At 41.7% G+C, this 13,419-nt stretch overlaps 2 protein-coding genes across 3 annotated transcripts; both read left to right on the top strand.

The window, feature by feature from the left end:
- The first annotated feature begins 3,888 nt into the window (after positions 1-3,888).
- arl13a (ADP-ribosylation factor-like 13A) lies at positions 3,889-9,896 on the top strand. 2 transcript variants are annotated; one of them, XM_062524827.1, is made up of 10 exons: positions 3,889-4,013; positions 5,810-5,917; positions 6,235-6,305; positions 6,606-6,855; positions 7,154-7,259; positions 7,630-7,829; positions 7,965-8,058; positions 8,237-8,510; positions 8,682-8,798; positions 9,102-9,896. In XM_062524827.1, the coding sequence occupies exons 2-10, from the start codon at positions 5,859-5,861 to the stop codon at positions 9,215-9,217; spliced, it is 1,287 nt and encodes a 428-aa protein (XP_062380811.1). In that variant the 5' UTR covers positions 3,889-4,013; positions 5,810-5,858; the 3' UTR covers positions 9,218-9,896. The 2 variants fall into 2 exon arrangements, with proteins under 2 accessions (XP_062380811.1, XP_062380810.1); XM_062524826.1 differs by lacking the exon at positions 3,889-4,013 and adding an exon at positions 4,758-4,804.
- Positions 9,897-10,478: 582 nt separating this feature from the next.
- Positions 10,479-13,178, top strand: tmem35 (transmembrane protein 35). Its single transcript, XM_062524657.1, has 2 exons — positions 10,479-10,686; positions 11,773-13,178. The coding sequence occupies exons 1-2, from the start codon at positions 10,567-10,569 to the stop codon at positions 12,133-12,135; spliced, it is 483 nt and encodes a 160-aa protein (XP_062380641.1). The 5' UTR covers positions 10,479-10,566; the 3' UTR covers positions 12,136-13,178.
- Positions 13,179-13,419: the final 241 nt, after the last annotated feature.

Below are 13,419 nucleotides of genomic sequence, written 5' to 3'. Positions count from 1 at the left end.
TGTGAGAAAACAAACTACAGCAAGAAAGTGGAATGTGGTATTATTCAACGTTTGACTGTCTTATATTATAATAATAGGCTTATATTGATATCAGATCAGAGCCAGTGAAAATACAACAGCAGATAGGGACATGTGTGTGTGTGTGTGTGTGTGTGTGTGTGTGTGTGTGTGTGTAGTGTAGTGTAGTGTAGTAGTAGTGTAGTGTTGTGAAGATTGAGTGTCCAGATGTGTGCGTGTCTGTGTGTGTCTCTGTGTGTGTGTGTGTGTGTGTGTGTGTGTGTGTGTGTGTGTGTGTAGTGTAGTGTAGTGAAGAGTGGGTGTCCAGTTACTGATCCCTGTCTGGCCATGTGTGTGGTGTCCAGTCCAACTGGACGATTGGCCCGTCTGAGTGTAGTCAGCAGATAAAAGAACTCTCTGATTGGATCTTTCTCTAATGACTTAATGGGATGAAACCAGAGAGACGAAAAAGGCAGAGACAAAGAAAGGAGGAAAGGAATAGACTCTTGGGGGTAATTTGCTGACATCACACCCTGCAGAGTAGTTACAAGCACTGGAACCGCATTAATATGATTTGATATGGAGGCTGCAGAGGGCCTGTTTCCGGGTATGTTGTTGCTATAAACATTTAGACAGGGGCTACTTTCTGTTTACAGCCTAAGGACCCATTGGGCAGGATGCCAGTTCCCACAAATGCCAGTTGGGTCATTTGCTAGCAAACTCATGACCCATCCACTGTCTATCATTTGCCAAATGAAAATGACCTCACAAGAAGGCAGGATTTACAGCCCTCTAGTGGCAAGCACAGGATACAGCCGCATACATTATCATTGTAAAATTGTGCCATCATAATTTTATGTGAATAGCAGACTTGTGCACAATTCCGAATTTTAGAATTTGCCTCCATTCAATTCATGAGTTGGAATTTGAATTGAATTGGCCCCACCCCACAGGAAGTTGAATTGGAATTGGAATTGGAATGACAGGAAGTGGAATTCAATTCATGGCAATTCAAAACAAATTCACATGTCACATAACAGGAAGAATGTGTTGAATCTCACATACATTCAGTTCAGGGAAAATTACATTGGAAATGTAATTGATTACTGTTTTCAATTATAAATTGTGTGTTTGTTGAGATCATATCTGTCATTTTGTGAAACTTAATTGTTAAACACTGCAAAAAAGGGTGTCTAAAAACAAGATAAAAATACTAAATCTGAGGTAAAAGGTACTCAAAACAAGTGACATTTTCTGTCCATGCAGCAAGATAATTTCACTTGACAAGATTTTGTGAATTAAAAAAAATCTAGCAATAAGCATGTCTACAGAGGTATTTGGGAACTTATTATAAGCTGAAATTGCTTTTTTTAAGATTACTTACAGTATAAATATTTTTTACATCCCCAACATAAGTAAAATATACTTAATATAAGCATAAAATGCTGGTTGTAAAATGAGGTTACTTACATTTAAACAGCCTCAGATTATATTCCTTTTTTTTTTTGGAAGAATATTTTCTGGACTTTTTGCCTTTATTCAGATAGGACAATGAAGATAGACAGGAAGCAGGTAGGTGAGTGTAAGAGTTGGGGAGAGATTCAGATATGCCTGCAGGTGAGATTCGAACCGGGTCCCCGTGGGTAGATAGACGAGTACAAGGTACTAATGCTGTAACCTACACAGTACCAAAGCTTCTGACAAGTCAAGATTACGTATATTTAAAGTTGTTACATAAGTTGTTATAAGTATAAACTGCTGTTTTAAGATGATATCTTAAATCTTAAATGTCATCTTAAATTAAGTCAAATTTTCTTGTCACTTAATCTTAAAACAAGCTTTATTTTGATGAGAATTTGAGGGAGAGATGTAAAAGATCTCATTTTAACAGTATTTACCTCATTTTAAGATTGCATGCCTATTTGAGACAAAAAAAAAGATGTGCTTGATTTAAGATAGTGTAAAGTTGAACACTTACGCAAAGTAAGAAATTCACGCTTCAAACAATATAAATGATCTAACACTTCTAATCTATTTCTTTATCTTGATAAGAATCAAATAATTTGCAGCGTACCCTTATATTATGTATATGAATTGATTTGAATTTCATTGAATTTCAATTCTACTTCCCTTAATTCAAATTCGAATTGTAATTCTGCATCCTGTTTTTGTCCTCAATTCAAATTCAATTCAAACTCAAGAATTTAATTGGAATTTAGGAGTCATTCTCAATTCAATTCTGAATTTTGCACAAGCCTGGTGAATAGTAACATTAGGAATCATGGAACTAGTCATTACAGCATTATTGCATTAAAACACAATGCAGTTTGCAATATATTAAAGTGGGTACACCCCTGTGCAATATCACTTAAATGTGAATTGGTTCCAAAATTGTAAAATAAATCAGTCATGTACACATTCTGAATCCATCCTATGGAACAGCTCCAGGGAATCATTTAGGCTAGAAAGGGTTACATTTTTGTGTTCCCTTTCAAAGTACCCAAGCTATTCTAACTATAGGCTACAACTACATAACCCAGTCAGCACACCTTCCATTACTGAGATAAACACATTATTTATTCAATATTTCCTTTCACTGCCTATATTATTATGACAAGACTCAGTATGGAGGATACCAATGTTTTTGTGCCTTTGGCTCTTTGTCTGAAAGGGTTGCTTTAGAGTGCCAAATGTGTTCAACTGGATTCAAGTCAAGCCAAGCCAGGTGATAATTTTCACATTTTTCTTCTTTAGAAATTCTATTGATTTCACAGTATGTTTTGGCTGACCATCATGCTGATGTATTCCTCCTTCACTAGAGACTGGGAGCTATATCGTCATCCAGGATTTTGGTATATCCACAGCAGAGGTGCAAAAGTCCGGCTTCAGAAAGTTAAAGTCCTGCCACCTTTTAGTTCCAACCATTCACTTATTTGGCTGATTCTAACGAGCACAAGTCTTAAGTCAGGTAGATCAGCTAATTAGTGAAATCACTTGTAATCACAGTTAGAACCAATCCATGGCAGGACCTTTACTTGCTGAAGCCAGACTTGTACACCTCTGCTGTGATCCACAGGCATTAATGCTGCCTCTGGTAAACATCAAACACTTTCTCACTCATGCAGCCCCATATCACCACGCACACTCTCACATCCACGTTACACTCTTAGAACCAATTACTGTGGTTCCTCAGGCCGGTTTGTGCCAAACATGCTGGACCCCATGATCAGAACACATTTATCATAGTTTCAACTGACCCAAGAATATAGACATGTGGATAGGCACAGCCCACCAGTCCAAACCTGGCAAAGTTCCACAGTTCTTTTTATTACCTATTATCTTTGTGCAATTGGGGTATGCAATTTTGCATCATTGATGACAGGTTTTCTAACTTGTGTCAGTATTCACAGGTATGTTCATTATGTTGAATTTAGTTTCTACTGCTTTCAGGCCTTTACTTTTAATATGGTATTCTAAACAGTTAGCCAATGTTACTTGTCAACTTAATACAAATATTGAGACATCATACATTTCTGAATAATTTGCCCTTCTACTGATTTTGCACTAAGATTACCTCCTTTCTTCTATGTAGTTTATACATTCATGGAATAATTCATGAGATTCATATTCAGCTTGTTATCTTAGTGACCTTAAACCAATATTGAAAACTCATGTGCAAATGACAAAATGTGGTCACATTTTCTACATGCAATGTTCTTTATGTGCTTCACACGCACCCCAGTGCATGCAGTCTGGTGTGTGTGTGAGAACCATAAAGAACATTGCATGTAGAAGTTGTTGGAACCCACTGTTCCCTTGCAGAGTAATCTCTTGCCTTTCTTAGCAACTCTAGCTAGCAACCGACGAGGCGTGTTGTCATGTGTCGTGCTGGCTTTTCGTCACATCGCCATCAGACCTTCTGATCAGAGGTCCACACCTACTCGCCCTACTCGCCCAGGTGACTCACCCGATGTCACAAGTCAGCTAACCTGCGGCAGGAAATAAATCTCACCCAGGTGATCACTAGCAGTGGCCAGAATAAATAGACAGATCACACGATTGGCTGAGGGGCTGTGATTGACATGTCATGCCTGGCACCTCCCACATGGGGTGACCAGGGGATTACTGCCATAATTGGAGCCTGAGGAGTTTTCTTTACTGGAGGGGCACAATGTCACAGTGGAGAAAACAAACAGCCACATGGACACAGACATATTACTGTAAGTACTTCTGAGATTACTTCATATTACTTCAAATTACTATCGTAATTATGCATCCATGCAGAGGTGCACTGTTTGATTGCAAACGTAGATGCACAGACATGCTGTACCTGCCGAGCAGTTTTTCCTAGAGGCTTAACACAGGCTTTACTGTGTTTACATGCAACTCCCTTATGCGAGCTACATGCAGTTTCTCTATACTGCAAAGAACTCCCAAAATGCTTGTTTGAATGTTCAATAAATCTACAGTAAACAAAATAACCTAGGTTTTACTAACTAAGGAGAATTGTATGATTATTATGTCTGTCCCAAATATGGCGAGGAGGCGACACTCCAAAGCTCACACATGCAGTGAGTAAATGTAATTGCATTACTGCACGCCTGAGAACATGGACAACAGTTCAAAATGGGTCATTCTGTGTTCAGGTCGGGGGAAAAGAGATGCTTTAATGTTCTCAGACCAGCCTAGAGGAGCTTACCTCCAAACAGATGCTGGGAACAGAAGGCTGGGACGGACTGAGTGATCTCCGCAGCCTATAGCCTCCCGTCATACCCAAACACACCTGTTAACGTGACACGTGGTACAGGTATAGACACCATTATCCTATAACCACACGTATCTGGAGGCTGTGCCAAGTGACCCAAATGATGCTATGATTCAGAAGGTAGAGGGGATACTCTCTTAGAAAAAAGGCTGTCTGAAGCGTGGATGGGTGATAGAAAATGCCAGGATATGTATCTGTCGGTTGTACTAGGTTGGAAGAACATTTGCGAGTTATGGAGCCCAGGCTGTATGATTTCTACCGGTAAGAGAAGAGACTGTTGTTGGTGTGGGTTGGGATGTGTTCAAGTGGGTGCTGTATGTACTGTAGAACATTTAGATGGAATAGATGGAGATAAGTGGCACTTGTGGTTCCTTACAGTTCTGAGTGGAAAATGTTTTGAGGGATGTTTTGAAGTTTTCTTGACAAATTCAGATGTTGTTTTAAATTAGTATTAGTAATGTATTTTAATGTAAGATGTGAATTGAGTTAAAGACATCTCAACATAATGATACCCTCACCATGTGCTATCAAAGAGTATCGAATGAATATATCATTGATAGAATTATTCTCTTTGGTGCTATGTTGTGTCGCCATGTGCTGTGTTTACATTCCTCATGCCATGTGATTTTATTCCTACCTATGTATCTATATACGAAATATTATTTTAGCACTATTCAAAATGTTTAGTGTATGCAGAAGAAGAATCTGTATTTTAACCTGCTTGTTTGTGAAAACATTCTCCAACATGATAATCCTCCACCACCTCCTCTTTTAGACGCTTGACAACATGAGCTTAGTTGGCCATTAGTAGCAATGTATACTGGCTCCTGTGACCAGAGTTGGCATGCAGCCCTCCTGAGAGACTCTGTGTGTTTGTGCTGTTGTAGGTATGATCTGAGGAGACGCTGTGTGTTTGTGGGGTTGTAGGTATGATCTGAGGAGACGCTGTGTGTTTGTGGGGTTGTAGGTATGATCTGAGGAGACGCTGTGTGTTTGTGGGGTTGTAGGTATGATCTGAGGAGATGCTGTGTGTTTGTGCTGTTTTAGGTATGATCTGAGGAGAAGATGGTTGCCCCTCTGCTCCCCGCAGCTCAACATGTTCAACCTGATTGGCAACTGCTGCACCTGGGTCTCCAAATTCCAGCAACCCTTGAGGTACTCATCCGTTTGTAGCTGCTCATTTTACCGTCATATTCCTCTCATCCTGTTTACATAATCATCCTCTGTGCTGGCTGGGGAACATAATCAGGACCACCATATGCTGGATATTACCTCACAGGGCGGCAATACCTTGAGTGTGTAGTCACCATTTGTTATTATTAGAAGGATTAGATGGTAGTAATCCCCATGACTCATTAATACTATGACGGTCTTGAACACAGGATTCCCTTGAGAGTTTACGAGCAGCCTCTCAATGCTGCCGGTAGGCACACTGATATTATAAGCCCACTGTTTTTATTTTCTTTTAACAGGAAAGCCACAGTGCTCGTGGTTGGTCTTGACAATGCAGGGAAAACCTCCTCAATCAGAGGAATGTTGGGAGGTAATGAATTATTGACTTCAAGTCTTCTTTTAGTGTTTAGTTTTCATATTATTCATATTTAAATGACAGTGTACAGTAGATGTCTTTACCATGTTAAAAGCGTATTACTTAGAATAGGGGCATATTTTAGCATAGACAATCTAGTAGGCAGTAACCAATCAGTTCAGTTTTAACCATCAGTTTAAATATTGAGTATCTAATGTCTTGAAATGCCCCTGTTTATAAATGATGTGGCAGCTGGTCTTGTTTCTGCGCTGTGCTGGCTTTTGCGCTTGCCTGATGGCTGTTCCCATGCTGCAGTGCCCCCGGGGGAGGTGGGTCCCACTCAGGGGTGCGTGCGCACGGAGCTGCGCGTGGAGAACTTCATGGTGACCCTGCTGGACATGGGAGGAGCTCCAGAGGAGCGGGAGGCCTGGACGGCGCACTACGGAGAGGCCCACGGCTTCATTTTCGTGGTGGACTCCAGTGACCGGGCCCGGATCAAGGAGGTCAAGGAGGAGATGGTGGATATCCTGAGGCAGCCCAGGGTGGCTGGGAAACCTTTCCTGGTGTAAGCCAACTCACACAAGACATATACAAATGCACCTGCATGTCTGCACTGTATATAGCCCAGTCTGTATAGTAAATAGTATAATCCAGTTAAGCAGTGAAAATGTAAGTTGTGTGTGACATGATGCATCTTCATCATACCTCTGTTGTAAAGGTAAATGTATGCAGTATTTACAATACAACTGGATGTATATGTTGCGTTGTAGGTACAGACAGACACAGACTCCTAACAGACAGACACAGACCTTGTTCACTCCTGTCTCTCATAGTATTGTTTTTGTCCATGTACCAATCTTCAGGTTAGCCAACAAGCAAGACAAAGTGAATTCCATGCTTGGGAGTGAGCTGATTGAAATTCTCTCTTTGGAGCAGCTTGTCAACAAAAGCCGGTCTTTGTGTCACATTGTGAGTAAAAAAACCTACTTCTAAGGTTATGGTTATGGTTATGGTCATTGTATTTTGCAGACGCTTTTGTCCAAAGCGATGTTTCTATACACCCTAACCACAACAATCCATCTTCACCTGTCAGTGGAGTAGAAACAGTGTATCAGCTGTTTTTGACCTCAGTGCCACTGTTGAGCATCAGCTTCAACACTGACTCAAACATGGAGATCTGGACGTGATACTTATGTTGTACAACTGGTGACTGATTAGCTTATATCGTGCATTACTTTTATGCCTGTTATGTCTGCATAGTATGTACAAATACTATACCGAAGTCTGGACAGTGAACTGATGTGAAGGGCCACCCCGTCCCTTCTGTGTTGTCTCACAGGAGTCGTGCTCAGCCTTACTGGACCTGAGGAGATGGTCAGACAGGAAGACGCTAAGAGGTTTGCGCTGGCTACTGCGGGCCGTGTGCCTCGACTACTCCGAGCTCTGTGCCCGCATCATACGCGACAAACGGAAACCCTACGGGCAGGACGAGAGAGAAAAGAAAAGAGAGAAAGGACGCCGCAAGACCAAAGAACAGAGGTGAGGGCCTCGCTTCTCTGCAGTAGCCTATGGCTCAAAACTGCCACCTTGTGTTCAGTAAAGAGATGTCGACCTAGTTCTCTTACCATAAAACTAATTTAACAATACTGGTTTGTTTTTGACATTCTTGTTCAGGCTTCCTGGAAGCAAAAGTGACTTGCGCAAAGAAAAGACCAAGAAATCAAAAGGAAGCAGCTCACTGCAGCCTATCCGAGATATTCTGAATAGGGTAAATAAATGATTTCTTCCTTACCCTTCACTCTCCATGACACCCTTGTTTATTGTTTTGTGGTTCGTCATGGAGGGCAGTCATCAATGGAGCTGAAGAGCTCAGAAACAACTCTAATTAGGCCCCTACACTAAAACTGATTAAACTTCTGAACTCAATTTATTTTGAAATCTTCTAGGAGAACTCCCTGAAAAAGAAGCTCAAGAAAAAGAAGGGAAAGGGCAAGATAAAGAAGGAGAATTCCAAGAACAGTAAGGAAAATGAGAACGGTGAAGAGGAGGTTGATGAAGGTGAGGCTGCCGAGGCCGAACAGGAGCACAACAGCGAGAAGGAGAAAGCCAGCAGCGCCCTGTTGCCAGGGAAACGAAGCAAAAAGCGAAAAGTAAAAGTGAAAGAGGAGACCTTGGATCTGCCTGAATCACTCGACACCGATGACTTCAAACCCTCCAAAGGTATACAGTGAAGCGTTGCTGACAGTGTCTTTACAGAATCATTACCACTATGGTTACCTTCCATCTTACTGTAAAAGTCTACATATTTTGTGGCTCCTTGCATTCCTTGTGTAAGTCACCTACTGACTACAAAGCACACCATCATGTCTTGTCTGGTGACATGCATTGCAGGAGGGAAGGGGGAGAGGAAAAAGAAAGTGAAGACAATCAAGGTGAAACGGAAAAACAAGATCAACACAGAAGTGCCAGCAGCATACACTCAGCCCGTGGACCTCTCCGCCACTTTCGGTAAGTACACGTGTTGTAGCCGTGGTCCTGTGAACTGTGCCAACTGTGGTAGAAGTAGTGGGCACCCAAAGTCTGGTCCAGCAGGATGCCTCTATCATCGATAAGGTACTTTTATTGGCCAATGTGAGCCTAAATTGAGTCTCACCTTAGTGTGAAAAAAAGCACACACACTGCACAGTCATGAGATGGAGCAAGAGGAGACCAAGAGATGCAGTTCCCTCCTTGACCAGATGGGGGCAGCCCATGTGCATGCTGTAGAACCTGTGAAACCAAACGTGTCCAATTTTCCCTGTTTCCGGATAGATCTTTACAGAAAAGCAATTTTGGCTCTAAAAGAACGACAGGAGCAGGAACGGGAGCAGGAGCAGGAGAGGGAGCGGGAGCGGGAGAGGGAGCAGGACCAGGGCCTGGAGCGGTGACGACTCGGCCGCTCTAGCAGGAGCCTCGGCCATGTGATGACCCCGTAAGCTGGCCTCCGCACAGCTGTCCAGGGGTTTATGAGCTTGCCCTGGATCCTCCTTGGTGACTTATCCTCGAGTAGCCGCTTCTCCGAGGAGCGCCAGCCAAACCTACTTGTGAGGACACGAGGCCTATCTGAGACTTGTTCCCAGAGGCATCAGAAACGGCGCATTCCAGTGACGAGGAGCGACCTCACCCTGAATAAGTCCATCTCATGTAAATGTCTCCTAGGATGTCTGCATTCATTCTTACAGTCAACTGATGTTCTACCTGCGACCAAAGAAAATGTAGTTCAACGCTGAAAAAAGGAAGCTAACTCTAAGGACTGGTGTTGTGCTTTGAGTGTGTCAGTATAATGTATTTCAAATGTTATACATGTACTTGTAAGACCAAACAATATGATGTTGTTGCTGTATATGATTTAAAGTATCTAGTGGCATTTCAGTATATAGGCTTATTTCATGATAAGTTCTGATATTTATGTTTCACTCTGTTCTTCATGCTGGTGCAAATTTCTTTCTTGCTTTTTTTAAAATCATTCCTCTTGTAAAAAGTATTTTTCAAATATCTGATGTTGACATTGTTTTAGTTGTCAGGTGAAGAATGCTGCCTATTTTTTTCACGTACTGTGACGGTTGCAGGACATGGATTTGTCATGTCTGGATTTTCAGGGATGGATGTGTGGAGTTCTGATGTTATATCTGACTAGACATCACATATTTTCCCAATTAAATAAGACAAACTAAATATTTTCTGCCATCTTGTTTTTTGTTGCAAATACTTCTAACTGGAATTTCATGTGACACTCTTTCAACATGAAACTTTGTATACTGATGCTGTTGTTACTGAATAATTACTCATTTGTTTTGGTTAGATATGTATCTATTTATTTTCACCCATACGATAGTGAATCGCATGTGGCAACATTTAGGTCACTGAGAATGACCTGGTGACATGTAAACAATGGGATAGTCTGTTAGGTTTCTTTTGTCATAATAAATGGCAGAAATAACATCCATAGACCATAAGCAGCCAATCACTTTAAATAAGAAAAACGTCTTGAATAATAGTCCGCACGATATTCCCTGTGTTTGTGTTGACAATTAACTTGATTCTGGCATTCAAAACAAAGGACACTTGGACCCTGTAATAAAGTGGCACGTCGCCATTTTTGATTCGCTGCGAGCCCATCCCCCTACATGTATCTCCTGCACAGGCCACTGTGGGTAACCTAATGTTACAGTAGGCGAACACAGCAGCGGATAGCCTATTTTCTGATCGTAGGACTCTGCAGGGAAATTAACCGAAGATGGCCTCACCAAGGACAATAACCATTGTTGCACTCTCATTTGCACTGGGTCTATTTTTCGTTTTCATGGGCACTATTAAACTCACGCCAAGACTGAGCAAAGATGCGTACAATGAAATGGTAAGTGGTCGTCGCGCTGCATCCTGCGATAGCCACATCGAGGGCATCTGGGGCACCTGGGTCACAGCAATATTGTCGGTAGATTTACTGTACATCTGCGGTAATACTTGTAGCTATTTTCCGTTTTTCTTCACACACAATTGTTTTTCATTCATTCGTTTTTTATTCCCATAGCATAATTGTTCACATGCGCTCATCCAGAGCATTATTGCCATGTGATGCTCTTTTCTGCATAGCCCGTAGCACAACGTGAAATTCGTTTAGAAAATACAAATACACGCCTAAATGATTAGTTTTCAGATTCTGCATAGAGGCGTGGGTTACCGACCTTAATATTTAATGAAACTCTGATCAATCACACGCAATAAAGCTAATAGTGCTGTCAGCCATTGGTCATGCAATAGGGATACATTGTATTTTTCTTGTATTTCGTTTCAAATGGATTTTCACATGTGGTCATGTTACCACATTAGCATGGAAAAGACAGGATTGTTACATTTCTTTAGCTATTTTAACAATTTCTTACTTCGGTAATGGCGGCGCTTTCGAGCAAATTCTATGTGCGCCGGTTGGTGCTGATGTTGAACTGTCGGCTGTTGAGCTAGACCGGTAATATGTGCATGCCATGCTTCCTTCAGCTTAGGTATGTATTAGCTTTTCGTAGCTGGTGGGGTATTTGACACATGTAATTTGACTGGTTTGATCCAGCACTGAAACAATCTGAGCTCCATGTTCTTGCATTAGCATGAGTAGGCTATGCCTATTTGGGCCCATAAATTGTGAAAGTCTCATGAGTTTTCCCTGACCTGCAAGGTTTTAAACTAAATTGAAAAGGCTGGTTTGAACGACAGGGCTGCCCCATCCCCCAGTTTCAACTCCCCACCAGACATGCCTAATTATGGCGCTACTGTAGCCTGTTTAGATTTTTGCAGTAGGCCTACTTTCTTAAAGTGACAAGAATGGAAAGCCTTAGTATTGGAGAAAAGGCTCCAGCCAAACTCTAGTAGGCATATATGTCATTATAGATTACTTCTTGTTCTTACTTGTTTTGACTGATTGTTAACTCTTTCAATGTTTGATTTGCAGAAAAGGGCCTACAAGAGTTATGCCAAGGCCTTGCCAGGATTGAAAAAGATTGGTGTAAGCTCGGTGCTTTTGCGTAAGATCATCGGCACCTTGGAAGTGAGCTGTGGTGTGGTCCTCACCCTGGTTCCAGGGAAACCCAAGGACGTGGCCAACTTCCTGCTCCTGCTGGTCATGCTGGCTGTACTGTTCTTCCACCAGCTGGTGGGGGATCCCCTCAAACGCTATGCCCACGCCCTGGTGTTCGGCATCCTGCTCACGTGTCGCCTGCTTATCGCCCGCCAGAGCGACGAGCGGCCAGAGCGGGAGGAGAGCCGGGAAGCGCAGGTTGGCGCCCAGGAAAAGAACAAAGTCAAGCTCTCCTAGTCCTGCCTCTCTCCCCTAGCTTGGCCGGTAGACGAGCTGGGGCCAGAGAGAGGACATTATTATGCTGGATGAAAGAGATTGGTGTCCAAACAAAAGACAGTCGCCACAGAGTGATCTCCATTCACCAAAGCCCCGTCCTGGCCAACCTGCTTGACCGGTTATCACACTCATCAGCTCTCTTATGTTCTGTTCAACCATGGTCATCAAAGAGGCAGTAGTGACACTGCTCATAGCCTCTGTGTTGTCTCTGATAATCACCCTCGTGGCAACTGTTTGATATGATGTAGCTCTGTGAAGGGAAGGAAGACACGCGTTGCAACCATCAATCTATCTTCAATCTTCGTTTTCTATGTTTTCTGTTTGTTGTTTGGTTCCACATCAAAGGTCATGATTCTCATCAAAGGTCATGATGCATAACAGCCATGCAATTGAAATAACTCCTGCTGTTGAAGAATTAGTATGACTGTATTGTTATGCAGAAAGGACTAATTTTGCAGTAAAGACTACACTTGATGCTTTTATAAGTAAATGATCTGATAATATAATAAACTGTGTTTTCTTTTAGTTTAGTTAATTCCCCAAGGTTTAAGTAGGCTATTTATTTAATTTAGTTGTTGAATCATTAAAGTTGATTAAATTTGTTGAATTTATCATATTGTTGTTGTACAGTTGTAGTGATTTTAGTCCCATGTTTTTTGTTCCTTTTTTATGTTGTGTTTAAAAAATTCCTCTCCGTAAGAGATACTATTTTGTATGCATGAAGAAACAATGCCTTCTCATTCCGCAGACTCATGAAGAGGAGGAACCCATGCCAATAATTTGTTTTTAAATGGAATATGTTAAGTTGAAAAATGTTAACGTATGTTCAGTTGAGCTAAGAACCCTTTTCATCCCCGAATTTATCTCCCAAAATGTTTATTTTTTGAAAAAGGTCAGCATATAACATATCATGCTGGAAGATACGTAAAGAATATTATGCCTTTGCTGTACCACATTCAGTAAAACAATTGCCATTTGGAAATGAGCACCTAATAAAGACTTATCCCACCAAAATTAGTTCTGCTTCATTTAAAGTCAGGTAAGTAAGTCCTGATAGATACCAAAGTCTGTGGCTCCTGATACGCCTACCTGCCTCAGATAGTAGGGCTAGACTTTTGCATCCCCTGGTGGAGGGAGGGCAGAGATGCACAGAAGCATCAAATTGTCAATAAAGCCATTTTGGCAAAATTGCTACATTTCTGTAGCCCATATTCAATAAGTATTTCGGGTTTAACTGATGAAGTC

Source organism: Sardina pilchardus, chromosome 21 (assembly GCF_963854185.1).
Source record: "Sardina pilchardus chromosome 21, fSarPil1.1, whole genome shotgun sequence".
Classification (NCBI taxonomy): Eukaryota; Metazoa; Chordata; class Actinopteri; order Clupeiformes; family Clupeidae; genus Sardina; species Sardina pilchardus.
This window is presented reverse-complemented; position numbering and strand designations above follow the sequence as displayed.